The 19,633-nt window shown below is 42.0% G+C and overlaps 2 protein-coding genes across 10 annotated transcripts in view; one reads left to right on the top strand and one right to left on the bottom strand.

Moving 5' to 3' along the window:
• Positions 1–2,567, bottom strand: part of LETMD1 (LETM1 domain containing 1) — a 28,324-nt gene extending 25,757 nt beyond the window's left edge. For both annotated transcript variants that reach the window (XM_046013866.1, XM_046013864.1), the window contains exon 1: positions 2,483–2,567. The gene's annotated coding sequence lies outside the window, so the exon portion shown is untranslated. The remainder of the gene's footprint in view (positions 1–2,482) is intronic.
• Positions 2,568–2,616: 49 nt separating this feature from the next.
• Positions 2,617–19,633, top strand: part of SLC11A2 (solute carrier family 11 member 2) — a 58,491-nt gene continuing 41,474 nt past the window's right edge. For 2 of the 8 annotated variants that reach the window (XR_006819764.1, XR_006819763.1), the window contains exons 1-2: positions 2,625–2,842; positions 18,624–18,695. Coding sequence is in view for 6 of the 8 variants with exons in the window: in XM_046013849.1 (XP_045869805.1) it covers positions 2,617–2,842; positions 18,624–18,695 (298 nt within the window). In the remaining 2 variants the exon portion in view is untranslated. Of the gene's footprint in view, positions 2,843–3,066; positions 4,202–4,282; positions 4,794–15,408; positions 15,456–18,623; positions 18,696–19,633 lie in introns of those variants that run through there. The other 6 variants (XM_046013853.1, XM_046013852.1, XM_046013849.1 and 3 more) reach the window with 6 other exon arrangements.

Genomic DNA, 19,633 nt, shown 5'->3' with positions numbered 1-19,633 from the left:
TGAGAAAGGGGCATGACAGGACAGCTGAGGACCATCTGCCAGCAGCATTCCCACTTCAGACAGCTGGGGTCCTAAGTCCTTCATTTTCAAAGGGAGTCCTGCCTGTGCATTCCAGTGTTTATCACAGGAATAGCGTTACCAGGCTAGCAGAAGTCAAGGGAGGAATATTTTTAGGATAGGTAAGACCCTACTTTGGAAATAGATACACACATAGAAACAGAGGTATCCTAATTATTATTCTGTCATGCCCTGTCAGGCAAAATGTCAGCTGTAACATATTAAAAAATGGGCTTATAGGGGCGCCTGGGTGGCTCAGTGGGTTAAGCCGCTGCCTTCGGCTCAGGTCATGATCTCAGGGTCCTGGGATCGAGTCCCACATCAGGCTCTCTGCTCAGCAGGGAGCCTGCTTCCTCCTCTCTCTCTGCCTGCCTCTCTGCCTGCTTGTGATCTTTCTCTGTCAAATAAATAAATAAAATCTTAAAAAAAAATGGGCTTATACATTTATGAAACACCTCCCATGGAGCTGGCCTTTGCTAGCAGCAGGTGTGCAAAGATAAGATAATCACCCCTGTTGAGAAGCTTACAATTTAGTGGGAGAAGAATGCACAAAAGGAATAACCCTGTAAGGGGCAGTGCTTATCTTTTTTGTGGTTTTATCTGTACTATCCCATGTAGGCCTGGCATATAGTAGGCTGTCAAATATACACAAAATGAGCCAATGATAGAGTAGAATAAGAGGTCCTTGGGTAGAAGACAAAATGTAGGGCTAATGCTGCCTGGAAGAGTCAGGGGGGTATATTTTAAGGGAAGCTTAATAGTGATGATGATGATGATGATATTAATAATAATAATAATAATAATAAGGGGAGGGGTGGGTGGGGTTAAAATCCAGGCAGCTGTTTCAGGAAAAACAAAAGCATCAAAAAGAATACTTGGAGAGTGAGTAGAAGGTAAGCATGGAAAGAAAAGTCTTTTCTCAATAAAGGGCACACATGAGGCAAATACATATTAACATCTATACAGGAATGAGTTGCCTAGGATGGTAACGCGGAATGTTCGGGGAACTTACAATAGGATATTATGTAAGATCATTTTCAAACTAGATTTGAATGAAAGGGAATTGTTTTAGGTGTACACTATAGAGGCAATACGGTGTGGTAGTGGAGTGCTGGTTCTTGAAGAACAGATTTGTGCTCAAAGCCTGGCTCTTCTAACTAGATGTATGTACTTAGGCAAGAAACCTCCCTAAGACTTAGGTTCCTAAACTGCAAAATGCAGTTCCTGCCTTACAAATCTATTGTGAGGATAATTGACATTCATGACATTAAATATGGTGTTAGATATAGATACGTAGTAAGAATTTAATTAATGGTATAGGAATTGCAGACCCACAATGAGTGGAGCATATATGTTGGCAGAAATTGCTGAGTAAAGGAAACAGGAGCTATGGTAGAGTCTCATTGTAAAATCCATTCCTATTTTTGGAATTCCTAAACATTTTAGCCCGTGGATGATTTCATATGTACTTTTACTTTCTTTTGAAGGGGATTAAATTGGTGGCCTACCCCATCTAAGGCAGCTTTATATTAGGGAACTTGTCTGGGGCAGAACAAGGACAGGGAGCAGGTCAAGTTGTCATGATATGACTCTTTTAGTGCTGTGTGGATCCTGGAGCAAAGAGATCTTCATCTGGATGCAGGGCAGGAGACCCATAGATTCTTCTACTGACCCTATGGCTATTCTGAGGAGGAAGCAGAACCACTTGCTAGAAGCTTACTTTGACTATATAAATCTATTACTCTTTTCTTTCTTTTCCATTCTAAGATACTTCTTTCTATTACACTTATTGCATATGTTTCTCATGGTATTAAGCAGATTTCTTTAAAACTATCAGGAAACTTTCTGAAGGCAGCAACTTCTTCCTCCCAGTATCCCACCTCATTCTCCTCACCCACCCCCTTCTGTCTTCTTTCCACCTGTGCCTCCAGCTGGCCTACTAAACTATTTCCCAGAGGCATCATTTCCTCATTCTTTCAGTTCCCCTCCTCCCAGATTGAGAAATTCTGGACTTGCTCTGGATTTGTTTTTTCTACAGTCTCGGTTTTTTTTGTTTTTTTGTTTTTCTTTTCCATCAGGCACCCCAGTCCTGGGTTTGCATGGCTTTGTGGTCGGCCTAAGGATCACTGATTAACCAGGCTGAGGCCAGCAGGTCCCTCAGAGCCCAAGGAATAGGCTGGGCGGTATTTTTACCCACACACTGAGACTCCTCATAATTGCATCAGTGCTGCACACACCTATGGAAAATACTGGTAGCCTGTCGGGCTTGGGGTTAATTGGTTTCAGCTCACACCTTAGGGGAGCAGAGTCCTTGCACACATGCTGGCCTGGTAGCAGTGCCCTAACTAGCTTCACACTAAGGGGAGTGGCATCCTGAAGGAAGGCAATTCCTTTTACCCCACCCCTTTCATCCACTGGTACTCACAGGTTGGCCTCCAGCTCCTGCCAAACGGATCAAAGATGAAATATTAGAATAAAAGTTTTCAAACTCAATTAGTTGTTCATTAATATCCAGGAGTGGCTGATATATGATGCTTCCTTTTTCATGGCAGGTCAAAGATGAAATGTGATCAGGCTTTGAAGGGTGTGGCTTGCCTCTTGAAACTCCCCGCGGTGTCTTTACCAATGTGCTATTGCTCAGGGCAGCCAAAGTGCCCTTATCTAACCCAGGGAGGCGCGCTTGTCCGCATATATAGAGGCCGGAGCCGACACTGGGAACAGTCTAATCCAGTCTGCACAATGAAGAAGCAACCTAAGATGGAGGAAGCTCCACACTGTGAGCTCAGTAAGTAGCCAGCAAGTATGCAAAAAGCCCAAGGAGGTTGCTCAGCTGAGCAGAGCTGGCAGGGTGACAGGAATGGTTCTAGCCATTTTACTTTCTAGTTGCTGCAGAGGTTCCCAAAGGAGGGGTTCTGTCTGGAGGGACTTCATCAAGTCTTGCTGAAACTACCCAGATGTTTTGTTGAGAGATTCTCAGAACTAATTTGTGCATTTTCTTTTTCTCTCCAGGAGAAATTCTGTATGGAAACCAGCCTCTATCAGATAACCGATGATGTTCGGCCCACTTTTTTTGTCCCTGAGTTTTTTACTTTGTACTTGATTTTGATTTTTCTTCTTGCAGTTCACTCTCCTATCATCCTCACTTGGACTCTTTTTTACTATCTAATAAAATTTTCTCCTACCAGTTTTTACATGAAGAAATAAGTTGGAGGGGGTGATGCTTTTCCTTTCTAGGTCAACAATTTGGTTAAATAAACTTGGTTATCTTTAATGCAAGCTGTAGGGAGGTGTCGAAAATGTTTCTGAATGGTCTAAAGGACGCTGTTTAAAATGAGGGTGGCTTGTCAGACCATTTTTCTTCCCTCTAAAGCCCTACTAGTCTGGTCATTATCTTCAGGGAAAGACTGGCGCGTGATATTGAGGCTGGGGCTGGAGTGGGGCTGCTTTTGGGTAGACAGAGATAAAACCTGGGCGGGCGGGGGGAACGAGACAGGATACGAGTAGGGCACCTGATGCGCTGTAACTGGCGGCACTGGCTGGTGTTTCGCGGTTCCTCCAGGTGTGGATTGCTTTTGGTGAGGCAGCAGATGCTACGATGTGGCTCCGGGGACAACAGGAAATGGTCCCGCCGGGTTGGCTAAACTTTAGATGGTGGTGACGTATCTCGTAGGGCAAAGTCTGCAGAAAAAAAAGAGGCTCGACCGCCAGTATCTAATGTGAGGCAGCGGCTAACTACGGTGGGAAATTTACGTGTCCCGGGACCGCCCGCGCCGTGGGAAGCTCCAAATCCGCACTCAGCGATTCTGCCGCGCGCAAGCAACTGCCTCGCTGGAGGCACCTCCCGCCGGGGCCGCCGGGGGGGGCGGGGGGGGGCCGCCGGGGCCGCCGGGGCCGCCGGGGCCGCCGGGGCCGCCGGGGCCCCTCCTGTAGGCTGACCCCGGGGCGGGCGGAGCCTCAGGACGCCGTCGGCTGGCCACGCGCTCCTGCAGCTGCGGGGAATAGGGGGAATCCAGCCAATAGGAATGTGCAACTGCGGTCCTGTCGGCCAATCGCGGGGCGTGCAGGGGGTTGGCCGGCTTGGCGCTAGCTCCCGGGATATGGAGCGGCCTGCGCGGAGGCGTCTTGTCAGGTGGTTGCGGAGCCGGTAAGGCGATGGGCAGGCGAGGTCAGGGGTCACGCGGCCGCGCCGCTTTCCCCAGGCGGGCGGCGAGGGCGCAGGGCGGCCTGCCGGTGGGAGCAGGGAGCAGGCGCCGAAGCCAGTGTGGGGCGCGTGGAGCGCCGTGCGGAACAGTGGGGGGTGGTGCGGGTCGGGAGGGCCTGAGGCTCGGGGGGCCAGACGGAGCCGCATTCTTCCGAGAAAGACGGAGAGCGGGGGGCGGGAAGCGGACGCCCGAGGTTGTGGAGGCCTCGTCCCTTCCCCGCCGGGGCCTAGGAGAAATGGCCGAACCCCCGGCTGGACCTGCCGCCGCGCCGGAACCCGTGACCCAGGGTGCGCTAACCCGCTTCAGGCCGCAGAGGAGGCGACGGGCACGGGGCAAGGTCCTGGCAGCTTCCTTATCAGCAGAGCCCTGGGCCCGCGCCCGCTCCCGGGGCCCCCCGCCGCTCCTCTCCAACAATCAAGTTCACTGTCGTGGAGCCGACACCGTGGAGCGCTTTCGAGTGCAGGGCCCGGGGAGGCCGCTGAGTGCTCGTGTGTAGATTGGTTGTAGGGCTGTTGTGCGCCTGCCAAGCTCCAGGTACTACTCCAGGGGGCATTGTGGCACACGGTGTGTAAGTGGGCTGGACGCTCTCCGACTGGTCGGTTTCCTAGATCCCTGCTTTTAAAGCTGTCGCTTGTATTTTGATAGCCCGTCTTTGGATTCCTTTCCACTTTTGATATCCCCAATGACCCACTTCATGGATCCGACGATTTCATTAGGGGAGAAGTTGAGAAACCTGTGCCTAATCATATTGTCTGTTGCCTTCAGAGGAGTGCTGTGAGGTTAAAGGGACGTGGTGGCTTATCTTTAAAGTGGAAGACAAAAGGAAAAATTCTGTGGAAGGAGAGGCAAGGGCAGATAGGCTTGCAGAAACTTTTGCTGGCTGTACTTTTAGTGAATATTGGTGGAACTGGGGGACGCTGTTTATCTTGATCCTGTGAAATCGAAGGCCCACCAGTTTGCACCACTTCTTGGCTGTGTAACCCTTTGAGCAAGTTGCTTATTAGCCTCTTGATTCTTTTGTTTCCAAGTACTTAAAACGGGGATTGATAATATCAGTCTTACAGGGTTGTTGGTGAGTATAAAGTAAAAATACACATAAGGTGTTTAGAACAGTTCTTGGCATGTAGGAGTTTTTCTTATCTGTGCCTTCCTTCCCCTAAAGATTCCAAACTAAAGATTTCTGACATTACTACTTACTTAATCTTTGCTCAGAATCCTGAGCCTATCCTGAAAGAACCCTTAGGCCCTTGTTTTCCATCCACAGCAGTAATGCTAACCTGAAGGTATAGTATAATTCCATATGATTAGAGGCTTTTTACTTGGTGTTTATTTTTAATCATTAAATAAGGTTGGAAACTATCGCTGTACTAGGAATGTCTGTGATAGCTGTGTTGGGTAATGAAACCTCAGAACTTCTTTGGCTGTTTAGTTTTTTACTGGAAAATATTTCATTTACAGTCTTAGGCTAGGCACAGTTTATTTTGGATCCAATACCAGAAAGGCCTGGATTGCAGCATACTTGGTTTCTCCTGTTTCCGGGATGACTGTGGGACTTGGGAGGGGAATTTCTGGGCAGCCTGGCCGCATTTCTTGTTAGTGAATGGGGAAGCTTGGTATGAATTTAATCTTTAGTGTTAGGATATCAGTAGTGGTTTCTTGGATTACTCTATACAGCAACTACTCAGCAGCTTTACTTCAGTTTTGACTCAGGGAAGTAAGGTTAGAGGTTCGAGAATGGTGTCCGTAAAGTAGCATTTTTTGGGTGGGTGCTGTGGAGTCAAAGACCTCTTTATTCCTTGTCGTCTCTCCATGTACACAAATACAAATAACTGCTGACAGATTTATACCCTTTCTATGAGCTTAAAGTTCCAAGTTTTCTTGGTGTTATCTGGAAGGCACTAGCGGAAGACTGTACTGTCTTCTGATTCTTTCCTTCCGTGAAAGCTGCTAAACAGCTTATGTTTATTCACATAGCATATCACAAAATGAGAAACTCTGTATTTATGAAAAAGAGCATCTCTGACTGCAGCTGGCCCGATTTGGGTGAAGTGGGGATGCTATAAGTTCACTTACTTAGCTCTAGAATGAGACAGTTTAGTAGTTCTGTAGAGTTGAAATTCGAATGTTGGCTTGTTGAGAGTAGAGAACAGTGTCTTTTTGGAACCTCTTTACTTGTGCCTGGATAAAGAGGAAGGGGTGTGACATCTTCAAAGAGTTGAGTCTTCGAGGCAGAAAGGGAAGCATTTTCCCCCTAGTATTGTTGTCATTTTTGTCATCTGAGTCTCTCTGGTTTGAATAAAATATTTTGGAAAAGAAGGTAGGGAGCATTTGGATATGCAGAATATAAGAATTCGGAAGACCTTGACCCTTGTCATCTCACTCATCAGATGCCATTTATTCTTTTGATAATTTAACAAACATATATTGAGCAATTAACATTTATTGGCCCATGAAGACACAAAGAAGAGCCCTTCAGGCATCATCAGGAATATCGTGGATAAAATGCGACATTGTGTTATAAAGTATAATAACATCAGAGTGGAATATAAAACATTTGGCTGGGAAAGATAAAAATGTATTTATTGTCTAATTCCTCTTCCACTTTTAATTTAAGGCTGAAGTAATTTACATTTTTTAATGTAAGGACCAGTTTCCAGTAAAAACTTAAATTGAGAAGTTAGGATTCTCAGTCGTTTCTTTGTGCTTATTGCTAGTAGGTCATCTTATATAGGTGGTTTTTGTTAGGCTTGGTCCCATTTGTCACTCATGATCAAGAGTCTGTTAAAACTCCTAGGTAATGAAAGGAGAAGGCTACAAGTGAATTATTAAAAATTTAACAGGCTCCAGAGAGCAGAAGGAGGCATATGTGCAGCCAGAGAATCTTGTAGTAAATGTCTGTCTGTGCATATAATTTTTATTTGCTTTAAGAAAAGACATGTCAAGGAAAATATGTACTCAAATTGTTAAGGCCAGGTTACATCCAAGGGACCAATATGTGTCATTGGAATAAATGAGTAGTTCAATAATAATCATTCTTCACATTTGCAAGAGAAAAATTAAGCAAATGTGAGGGCAAAATATTTTTTCTGAGGCATGAGTGGGTATAAATTTGTTTAATAGACTGTCTTACTTCAATATAAAAGGGTCTTTGAAATTGTTCACAGAGCTTAGAGTTGTGTTCTAGGATCCATGTGTGAGGCCAGGTTGGTTCCCCCAAAGAGAAACACACTGCTATGTACCTCTGGTTAGGAGGAAATCAGAGAAAACTCTCTGTGAGAACTGAGAGGAACAAAGACCGAGCTATATAGAAGGAAGACTTCGGTGAGCCTGACGTATGAGCCATCAAAGAGGTATGAAAGCTAGTTAAGCCTCAGCAATGGTCAGGGAAAGTTCTGTTTTGTAGGTATCAGGCCCTTCTAATTCTGAAGTCTCTGGTGGATGAGTGATATTTTTGTCTAAGAGATTAGTACTTCTTGAAGCTTGGCCACACTTCTCCCAGTTGTTATCATCTTTGACAGCCAACCAGCCAGTTTCATTATCAACGGTCCTCTTTCTCCCCATATCTGACTCTCTCCCTCTTTGCTGCTTAACATTTTCTTTTTCTTCTTTTTTATCGTTAGATGTTCTCAGTGTCAGGTTTTTTGGTTTTTTTTTTAAAGATTTTATTTATTTATTTGACAGAGATCACAAGTAGACAGAGAGTCAGGCAGAGAGAGAGAGAGGGAAGCAGGCTCGCTGCTGAGCAGAGAGCCCGATGTGGGACTCGATCCCAGGACCCTGAGATCATGACCTGAGCCGAAGGCAGCGGCTTAACCCACTGAGCCACCCAGGCGCCCCTCAGTGTCAGGTTTTTCTTTCAACTCTAAAACATAGATTCACAGATGTCCAGCTCAGGTGAGAAACCGTAGACTTGAGGTTGATTTGAAATTGTAATCTCTGGTAGATTGAGATTCTCTCAATTTTGATATTATTACTCGGTATACAAAGTCAGTAAGACAAAGAACAGCCTAAGCTGGTATTTTAATGGCCATTGTGTCAGAGTGAGAAAGACACACACATACAGAAACCCTGGTGCGTATTAAGCACATGATACAATAGGAGTACTGTTTGTACTTTATGAACTGGGTGTGTTCCTGTGGCTTTTGGCTGAAAACGTTCTAATATGAATACATTCTCTATTTAGGCAGTGAGGATTAGAATTTCGAGACCTTTTTCTTAAACTGACACCGCAGGGACTTTTCACTTTGTTCCTTCACAGAAGTTTGTGTAATCAGTGTGTGTGTGTGTGTGTGTGTGTGTGTGTGTATTTATCACTTTTTCATTATCCTTTCATCTACCTATACACGCTTGGGTTGCTTCCATATCTTGGCTGTTGTAAATAATCCTGCAGTAAACCTAGGGTTGCATATATCTTTTTGAATTAGTGTTTTCGTTTTCTTTGGGTAAATGCCCAGTAGTGGAAATACTAGATCATATGGTATTTCTATTTTTAATTTTTTTTTTAAGATTTTATTTATTTATTTGACAGAGAGAACACAAGTAGGCCAAGAGGCAGGGAGAGAGAGAGGGGGAAGCAGGCTCCTTGCTGAAGAGACAAGGGGCTCAATCCCAGGACTCTGGGATCATGACCTGAGCTGAAGGCAGAGGCTTAACCCACTGAGCCACCCAGGTGCCCCTCTATTTTTAATTTTTTGAGGAATCACCATATTGTTTTCTGCAGTGGTTATACCAGTTCATATTTCCACCAACAATGCACAAGGGTTCTCTTTTCTCCACATCATCATAAACACTTGTTTCTTGTCTTTGATACTTGTCATTTTCACTGGTATGAGGGGATATCTCGTTGTGGCTTTGATTTGCATTTCACTGATGTTTAGTGATATTGAGCATCTTTTCATGTGTCTGTTGGTCATCTGTACTTATTTGGAAAAAATGTCTATTCAGGTTCTCTGTCCAATTTTAATCAGGTTATTTTTGTCCTCAGTTTTAAAAGTCCTTTATATTTCGGATATTAACCCCTTATCAGATACATCATTTGTAAATATCTTATCCCTTTCTGTAGGTTGCCTTTTTGTTTTGTTGACGTTTTCCTTTGCTGTACAAAAGCTTTTTATTTTGGTATATATATATATATATATATATATATATGTATGTATATATACCCCTGTAACCATATATATATATGTGTGTGTGTGTGTGTGTGTGTATATGGGGATCTATATCCATATATCTATATATCTATATATAGATCTCTAGTTTATTTTGCTTTTGCTTCCCTTGCCTTAGTTATATCCGTAACTATGTTGGTAAGGCTGGTTGTCCAAGAGATTACTTCCTATATTTTCTTTTAGGAAGTTTATGGTTTCAGATCTCACATTTAGGTCTTTAAATCATTTTGAGCTTATTTTTGTGTATAGTGTAAGAAAGTGGTCCAGTTTCATTCTTTTTTGCATGTTGACTGTCCAGTTTTCCCAATGCTATTTGTTGAAGAGACGGTCTTTTTTCCATTTGATGTTCTTTCCTGCTTTGTTGAAGGTGAATTGACCATATAGTTGTGGGTTCATTTCTGGATTTTCTGTTCTTTTTTTTTTTTTAAGATTTTATTTATTTATTTGACAGAGAGGTCACAAGTAGGCAGAGCAATAGGCAGAGAGAGAAGGGGAAGCAGGCTCCCCGCTGAGCAGAGAGTCTGATGCGGGGCTTGATCCCAGGACTCTGGGATCATGACCTGAGCCAAAGGCAGAGGCTTAACCCACTGACACACCCAGGCACCCGTGGATTTTCTGTTCTGTTCCACTGAACTGTGTGTCTGTTTTTGTGCCAGTACCATCATCAGGGAAATACAAATCAAAACTACAAGGACTTATCACCTCACACCAGTCAAAATGGCTAAAATTAATGCAGGAAACAGCTATTGGTGAGGATGTAGAGAAAGAGGAACCCTCTTACAGTGTTGGTGGGAATGCAAACTGGCATGGCCACTCTGGAAAACACTATGGAATTTTCTCAAAAAGTTAAAAATAGAACTGCCTTGCAATCCAGCATTGCACTGCTAGGTGTTTATCCAAAGGATACAAAAATACAGATTCAGAGGGTTCAGTTAGGGATTTCATTGAATCTGTAGACTGCTTTGAGTAAGATGGATATTTTAACGATATTTATTCTTCCAATCCATGAATATTGGTGAATCTTTCCACTTTGTGTCATCTTCAGTTTATCAGTGTGTTGTAGTTTTCAGAGTACAGGTCTTTCACTTCGTTGCTTAAATTTATCCCTAGGTATTTTATTCTTTTTGGTGCAATTTTAAGTGGGATTGTTTTCTTAATTTCCCTTTCTGTTACTTCATTATTAGTGTATAGAAACACAAGAGATTTCTGTGTATTAATGTTGTATCCTTTGACTCTACTGAATTCATTTCTTACTTGTAATAGTTTTTTTTTTTTTTTTTTTTTTTTAATTTGACACAGGGAGAGATCACAAGTAGGCAGAGAGGCAGGCAGAGGGAGAGAGGGAAGCAGGCTCCCTGCTGAGCAGAGAGCCCGATGTGGGGCTCGATCCCAGGACCCTGAGATGACCTGAGCTGAAGGCAGAGGCTTAATTAACCCTGAGCCACCCAGGTGCCCCTGTAATAGTTTTTTGCTGGGGTCTTTCGGATTTTATGTATGTTATATCCTGTCATCTGCAGATAGTGCCAGGTTGACTTATTTACCAATTTGAATGCCTTTATTTCTTGTCTGATTGTTGCAGCTAGGACTTCTAGTACTGTGTTGAATAAAAGTGGTGATAGTGGACATCCTTGTCTTGGTCCTGATCTTAGAGGAAAGGCTTCCAGCTTTTCACTATTGAGTATGATATTAGCTGCGGATTTTTCATAAATGTCCTTTATTATATTTTGAGGTATATTCATTCTATACCCACTTTGTTGAGTTTTTATGATGAACAGATGTCATATTTTGTCAAATGCTTTTTCTGCATCTATTGAGATGATTGTATGGTTTTATCCTTCTTTTTGTTAATATGGTACAGCACATTGATTTTCAGATATCCAATTTGCAGATATCAAACCACCTTTATATCCCTGAAATAAATCCCACTTGATCATGATGAATAATCCTATTAATGTGTTGTTGAATTTGATTTGCTGATATTTTGTTGAGGGTTTTTGCATCTATATTCATCAGGGATGTTGGCCTGTAGTTTTTTGTGTTGTTTTTATTTAAGATTTATTTACTTGATGGGGGGGTAGGGGTAGAGGGAGAGGGAGACAATGAGAATTTCAAGCAGACTGCCTGCTGAGCACAGTGGGGCGCTTGATCTCATGACCCTGAGATTTGACCTGAGCTGAAATCAAGAATTGGATGCTTAACTGACTGAGCCCAGGTGCCCCTGAAGTGTTTTGTTTTGTAGTGTCTTTGGTATCATAGGGTTATGCTGACCTTGCAGAATGAAATTAGAAGTTTTCCTTTCTCTTCTTTTTTTGGAATAGTTTGAGAAGAATAGGTATTAACTGTTCTTTAAATGTTTGGTGGAATATATCTGTGAAGCCATCTGGTCCTGGACTTTTGTTCGTTGGGAGTTTTGATTACTGTTTCAGTTCCATTACTGGTAATTGGTTCACATGGCTATTCTTAGCTGTTTCTTTCCCCCTCATTCCCAGTGAGGGCAAATTGAGTTTTGGAACTAATGAGGTAGATACCCTCAATGGAATGACTCAGAAAATGGAACTTATTTGTTGACATAGAATGAAAAACAAAGAAAGCAATAATCTCCTATTTAAAAAAAAAAAAGTGGCTAGTAATCTTCCTTATTAAAATACATAGGGGGTGCCTTAGTGGCTCAGTTGGTTGAGCGACTACCTTCGGCTCGGGTCATGATCCTGGACTTCCAGTATCGAGTCCCACATCAGGCTCCCAGCTCCTTGGGAAGTCTGCTTCTCCCTCTGACCTTCTCCTCTCTCATGTTCTCTCTCACTCATTCTCTCTCAAATAAATAAATAAAATCTTTAAAAAAATAATAAAATGCATAGGGTTTAGGGTGCCTGGGTGGCTTAGTTGGTTAAGCAACTGCCTTTGGTGCAGGTCATGATCCCAGAGTCCCAGGATCGAGTCCTGCATCAGGGGAGTCTGCTTCTCCTTCTGACCTTCTCCCCTCTCATGCTCGCTCTCACTCATTCTCTCTCAAATGGATAAATAAAATTAAAAAACAAAAAAACACATAGCATTCAGGAAACAACTAGCTCTCTTCAAACCACTTGAATATTTCAGAGTTTTGTTGACTCCCAGTCATCCAGGACAGGGGCTTACTTTCATAAAGAACGTCTTATATGACATAGGTGTTAGATTAATAATAATGGTTTAATAGAAATATCAAGTACTTTAGCCATAAAGGAGACTTTTAGGGAAAAGGATTTTAGAAGGATCCGGAAATTTTTACATTTTCTTAAAGACAAATGGAATTTTTCATTTTATGACAACTCCTTATTACTCTCAAACAACTCAGGTATCACTTTCTGAAGCCTAGATCTCTTGCATCTGGCAGTTTTGACTGTGTCACCAGCATGTTGCTGGCACTGAAAAATTGTCTAAGGGAAGCATCAAGAGAGAGAAGAGGTGGCTTTGCCAGTCAACTTTTATTTTATTTTATTTATTATAATCTATTTTTCCCCCCAGAGAACAATTTTTGTCCAGTGTTCAGTGTTTGAGGACTTAGCTCCTTACCTGTGCTTTAATGGAGGTTTTGGGGCAGCACCCACTGGTCTAAATTGGGGTGGAAGTGTTTGGTCCTTCCGTGTTTTGCAAGAGTGATTCCTGACTACCTTGCTGTGAATTTTGCCAGTCAACTTAAAAATTCCTATTCACATTTCTTTAACTAGTCACTACCATGCAAACACTTCTGGTTCCCTCTATGAGAGTTCTTTTCCTACTCTAATGGCTGTCTTTGATTTTATTCATATAGGGAAGGGGAGGTAAAAAGAGGGGATGAATTAGAGGACTGTTCAAAGACATTCCTCTTTAAACCTTATAATTAATTTTAGGGAGACCTTTGCAATGTTGAACACAGCTCTGAAATCAGTGAAATAATTTTGAGGACTTTGTTGTCCATAGGAGAATTTTACAAGAAGTATTTCAAATTCAAAAAAATTTTTTAACTATAGGGGGAAAACATTTAACTTACATGTTTTTTAGTATTCAGTATTTCAGACTTTTTTTTTTTTAAAGACTTTATTTATTTATTTCACAGATCGTAAGTAGGCAGAGAGGCAGGCAGAGAGAGAGAGGAGGAAGCAGGCTCCCTGCTGAGCAAAGAGCCCGACGTGGGGCTCGATCCCAGGACCCTGGGACCACGACCCAAGCCGAAGGCAGAGGCTTAACCCACTGAGCCACCCAGGCGCCCCTATTTCAGACTTTCTTAGGGGCAATTTTTAAAACAGATTTGGGCTATCTCAGTTCTTTTTTTTTTTTTTTTTTTGTAATTTATTTGAGAGAGAGCAAGAGTGAAAGAATACAAGTGGGGGAGGGGTAAAGGGAGAGGGAGAAATAGGCTCCCAGCTGAGCAGGGAGCCCAACATGGGGCTCTGTCCCAGGACCCTGGAATCATGACCTGAGCCTAAGGCAGACACCCAACCAACTGAGCCACCCAGGTGCCCCTATCTAAATTGTTCTTAAAAAAATTGTTTTTCTGGAGTCCTTGTGAGTGGTAAGAGAGCACATGAATTCATGTTAATTAGATGTTCAGAATCGATTATAGCTAGTTTGTGTTTGGGGGATACCCAAATTAAGGAGTCAGGAAACGCTTTCTTGATTACATTACATTGAGTTATATTCACATATAACTCCCAGTTCGTAATTTCAGAGCATGGCTCTTTGGGCACTAAGGCAAAGTAGTAGTAAGTTAAGTTTTAGATAGTGTATGCCTGCCAGCTGGATAGGTATAGATCTCTGATTAATCCACTACAAAAGTTTTGTCAGAGTTCAGCTACACATCCTGAAAGTGTTCAGAAGCTGAGTGAATCCATATGACCTTTATATTTTTAAAAAAGATAATACAAGTACATGACAAAGTTTTTTTAAGTGCAAAATGGTATACAGTGTATATTCAATGAGAGGTCCTCCTTTCACCTGACCTCAATTTGTGCTCCCCCTCCCCTTCTCTTTGGGGACAACATTAACTGTTTTTGGCATGTCCCTGGGGGGTAGTCCCATACATGTACATGTGTGTATTCTCCTTTTCTTCTTCTTTTTTTTTTTTTAAGATTTTATTTATTTATTTGACAGAGATCACAGGTAGGCAGAGAGGCAGGCAGAGAGGGGGAAGCAGGCTCCGTTCTGAGCACAGAGCCCAGTGCGGGGCTCAATCCCAGGACCCTGGGATCATGACCTGAGCTAAGGGCAGAGGCCTTAACCCACCGAGCCACCCAGGGGCCCCTCTTTTTTTCTTCTTGACATAAATGATTGTATACCATTCTATACATTGGGTTTTTTACTTGAAAACATGTCTTGGAGATTGTTTCCTATCAGTACATTTAGATTTGCATTATTATAATAGCTGCATGGCATTCCATCCTTTATATGTACATAGTTTATTTAACCAGTCCTCGACTAATATCTAGGTTGTTTCTAGTCTTTTGATACTACAAACAATGTTACAGGAAATTTCCTTGCACGTATTTTCTTTAAGATCCATTGTTAGAATTGCCAAGTCAAAGGGTATATGCACTTTTGGCATTTTAGACAGAAAGTGTAATTTTATTAGCCTTTCTATCTTGTAAAACTTTTTTTTCTTTTAAGTAATCTCTACACCCAGTGTGGGACTTGAACTTGAACTCATGACCCTGAGATCAAGAGTCACATGCTCTATTGACTGAGCCAGCCAGGCACGCCACTTGTAAATCATTCTTTTAACATTTTTTGGAGGGGGAGAGGGAGGAAGGACAGAGGGAGAGGAAGAATCTTAAGCAGGCTTTGCACTGGGCTTCCGTCTTACAACCGTGAGATGTGATCTGAGCTGAAATCAAGAGTCAGACACTTAACGGACTGAGCCACCGAGGCATCCCCATTCTTAACAACTTTTGATAAGGAATGGGATAAAATACTTATATTACATTTAACCAGGAGTGCCATTTTTTCTGTTGTTGATTGCTGTTTGACAGGAGGAAACTTACTGGATTCGGAAGAAGGTGACGCTTTATGGTTGAGGGTGAGCTAGAATATAAAAGCTATCTTAATCATAATTATCAAAATATTGCTGGATTGATTCCAGTTGCTTGTATTTCATTTTGATCTTTGCATTAATGTAGTTAAATGACTAAAACAACCTGGTGGTATGGTCCTAGAGAGCAAAACTGTTTTAGTACTAACTGCTTCTGTAGGGTCTTAGATTTTCATGGAAATTAGATACTGTGTAGCTCACCAAGTCTAACTGACCCATTCTGTTTCCTGCCCTAGTTATATTCTGTAGACAGTGGAAGCAATAGAGCTTATAGTTTGTTGGCTAAAAGTTTGGATGAGAACGTTGGAATCTAGAATTGTTTTTTCTTTCTTGGAATAATGGATTCCTGAGGTTTCAGAGAGAAGACCAGACTTCTTGTATTATTAGCTGTGTATGTAATTAATATATAAATAATCCCTTAGGATACTAATAACAATTGTTTAAAATTTTATCATGAAATATTTCTGCCTAAAATTATTTAACTATCACTTTTTTTTTTTTAAGGTTTTATGTTTTTGAGAGAGAGTGAGAGCATGAGCACAAGTTGGGGGAGGCAGAGGGAGAAGCAGACTCCCCACTGAGCAGGGAGCCCGATGCAGAACTCGATCCCAGGACCCTGAGATCATGACCCAAGCTGAAGGCAGAGCTTAACCAACTCACCCATCCAGACGGCCCTAACTATCACCTTTATCTGTTTGTTTTTGAAATATAACTTAAAGGCTTATTTTGGGAAGGAAATTTTCTCAAATGCACTAAACACTTCTGTGACTTACACAGGATGTCAATCATCACTACAAAAGTAATCTAATGTAGGGACACCTGGGTGGCTCAGTTGGTTAAGCAACTGCCTTCGGCTCAGGTTATGATCCTGGAGTCCTGGGATCAAGTCCCACATTGGGCCCTCTGCTCAGCAGAGAGCTGGCTTCTCCCTCTGCCCCTCAGCCCTCTCATGCTCTCTCTCTCAAATAAATAAAATCTTTAACAAACAAACAAAAAAAAAAGTAATCTAATCTAATCAGTTCTTGGTGAGTAGGGCCACATTAGAAGAAACTTGAGTTATGCTTAATATAATTAATAATAATAAAATATTAATAACATTGTTTTTAATAATAATGTTCTCAGAGTTGATCAAAGTATAAAGAAGGGCCCTTTGCCTCATATGAAGTGGCCCAAGACCTTTTCCTATAAGAGTTATAAAGTCCCAGAGCTGATTTGTGATATCTAATTTATTAAGGGTTAGGATAACCTGATAACCTGGCTTCTTAGAAGTATATGTAAAATAAAAGTATAAGGGCTCTGGATGGGGCCAAGGGTCTGAGCTGTGATTGGAATCCAAGTGTCTCTTGCTGTTCTCAGTGGTCAGATACATAACTCCCATTCAGATGAGGTGCTAAAGAGGGTTTGAATGTAGACAGTGTTACTGGCATCTCCTGCCTGGTGTTTAGTTATCTGGTGCCTTAAAACCTGATAGGAGGGACATGGCTAGTTGTCCACTGTAACAAAACACTTGATATTGGTGATTCTAGAGATAAAAGATTATGTTTTCCAACTTAGCAAGTGGTGGTATGTCTTATATCTGGGAAGATAGATGAAACCTAGAACGCTTCCACTCTGAATTCTGTAATTCTTTAAAACAGATACAGAATATATTGGTAGATTATCGAGAAAAAAAGAAAGTTGAATGTTCGGATAGGAACAAGGGACGAGAGAGGAAAAGACTTTGTACAGTAAAAGATAACTAAGGAGAGGCTTTTTAACTTTTTCAGTAGGATTGTTCTTAATGGGATTTAAGTGGGGGTTGGGGCTAACAATAAATATTACCTCGTCTTTCTCCTTCTAAAATTTTTTTTAAAGATTTTATTTATTTAACAGAGAGAGGGAGATCACAAGTAGGCAGGGAGGCAGGCTGAGAGAGAGGGGGAAGCAGACTCTCTGCTGAGCAGAGACCCCGATGCGGGGCTTGAGGACCCTGAGACCATGACCTGAACTGAAGGCAGAGGCTTAACCCGCTGAGCCACCCAGGTGCCCCTCTCCTTGTAAATTTGAAATCAACTGAAAAGTAGATTCCTTAATCAGTAAATTGAAATGGAAAAAAATCAGCCTTATTGGTAGGGTTGACTGGAGAATATTCCATAGATCTGTGGCCAAATGGGCTTATGACCATCCCCCCCCCACCCCCAGTTAAACTTGACCTAACAGGGTGATAGACCTCTGGGACAACTGCTCATCCCTAACTCCCTTCCACGATAGAGAGAAGTGCTGGATGGCATCCTGCAGACTATGCCTAGTCCTCTTGGTGCCTCATCTCTCCCTGAGTGCCCAGTAAGGGATAGCCACAGTGACTAGTTTCTTCTTTCGGGTATTGAAGGGTTAGAGAATGAGAAACGTTATAGGGGAAGTCTCTCCTCAGGGAAATATGAGGTTGGGAAATAATGGCCCTCTATGACAGTATGGTGGTGAGTGCTTTTCTCCCCCCTTTCCAGAAAATTGAATCGTGAGCTTAAATTGTTTCTTAGATCAAAAAGAGTCAAAAAAAAAAAAAAAAAAAAAAAGAGTCCTAGATCTTTGTCCTTAAAAACTTTTAAAATTGGGAGAAATCAGTCTGGTTTTAGGTAAATATTTGAGTTAATCTGGAAGCAAAGGCAGAGACTGGGCAATTGCTTAGCAGCCTCTTTGTGGATGCTTATTAAAAAGTATTTGCCTACTTCCCTGAAATACCTTTTGCTTCAGTTTGGTTTTAAAGTTTTACTAACAAAAAGTGATTAAGACTCTTTAATTTTTATTAACTATCTCTTTTTTTAAAATTTTATTTATTTATTTGACAGACATCACGAGTAGGCAGAGAAGCAGGCAGAGAGAGAGGAGGAAGCAGGCTCCCTGCTGAGCAGAGAGCCCGATGCGGGACTCCATCCCAGGACCCTGGGATCATGACCTGAGCCAAAGGCAGAGGCTTTAACCCCCGAGCCACCCAGGCACCCTATTAACTATCTCTTAATAATGCTCTGAAAGCTGTAATTATTTTCAAGATTCTCTAATTTAGAAGAAGAATTATTCTTTTCATCTAGTATGGGGTCAGTTGTATAGAGTAACAAAATGATGGTTCTGAACTCATTATTTTGTTCTTGCTCATTCCTGTCTCCCTTTTCTCCTTTCCAGAATCCTATTCTAAGAGCTCGGACACTCAGGCATCTACCATGGTGTTGGGTCCTGAACAGAAGATGCCAGATGGTAATTTATAGATGTGTTATTGTCTGATTTTTACTTGGAATTTGGTTTAAATCAGTAATAGAAATTGACCATATTTTCCTTCTTGTCATCTATCACAACAAAAATTGTCCTTAACTCCTCTTCCCTAGCTAACAGTATCATCATAGAGGCCTGCTCCAATCAGGTCCAATCCAGTCACTATCCAGTAACTTAAGCTGTATATGATAACCATGAAGATCTGTCTCATATCTTATTTCCAATTCTGAGATGAGCCAAGATTAGCTGCAAGTTTGGTTTCTGTAGCAGTAATGCTTCCAAGGGCAAGTGTTAAATCACAGGCCTGGCGTAAAAACCTTTAGAATGCTTTGGCTCTTCACAGCACTGGGATATTTACATTAAGGAACAGTAAAATACCCAGCAAACGCATTTAACTGTGTAATCCATTAGAGGGAGTTTTCTAATTCTTTCTAATCTAAATTTCCTCTTTAGAATTTTTATTCCTTTTCTTTAAATTTCCTCATAATTCAGGACCACTTCACAGAAGTGGGTCAGCTCCCTATAGAAAGAAGCTTTTGTTTTTCTAATTGGATGTTACAAGGATTTCTTGGAAACCCTGACATTAGAGCTCTATGGTTTGAAATTGCCATTTGATGGCTACCAAACTCGACTTTGTATCCTTCTGGCAGATTAGCCCTTTTCTCCCAGACCCTCCTCTTACCAGCATTTAAGATTACCCGCAAAATGCAGGACCTGGAAATGCTGATAAGCAGTCTAAGATGAACCCTCCTGTCACGAGGGTGCCCATACCCCATGACCTGAAGCTCTTCACGGCAGGCCTTAGTCAGGAGGCAAAGGGTTCCTGTTTGGTGGTTTCCCTGCAGCTTTAGATTTTAACCTAACTGTGGCAGGATTTTTCAACTTCCACATTTTTTGAGAAGCCTGACAGAGGTATAATGTCC

This window comes from Meles meles, chromosome 7 (genome assembly GCF_922984935.1).
Source record: "Meles meles chromosome 7, mMelMel3.1 paternal haplotype, whole genome shotgun sequence".
Taxonomy (NCBI): Eukaryota; Metazoa; Chordata; class Mammalia; order Carnivora; family Mustelidae; genus Meles; species Meles meles.
Note: the sequence above shows the minus strand (reverse complement) of the source record. Positions and strands in the feature narration are given on the sequence as shown.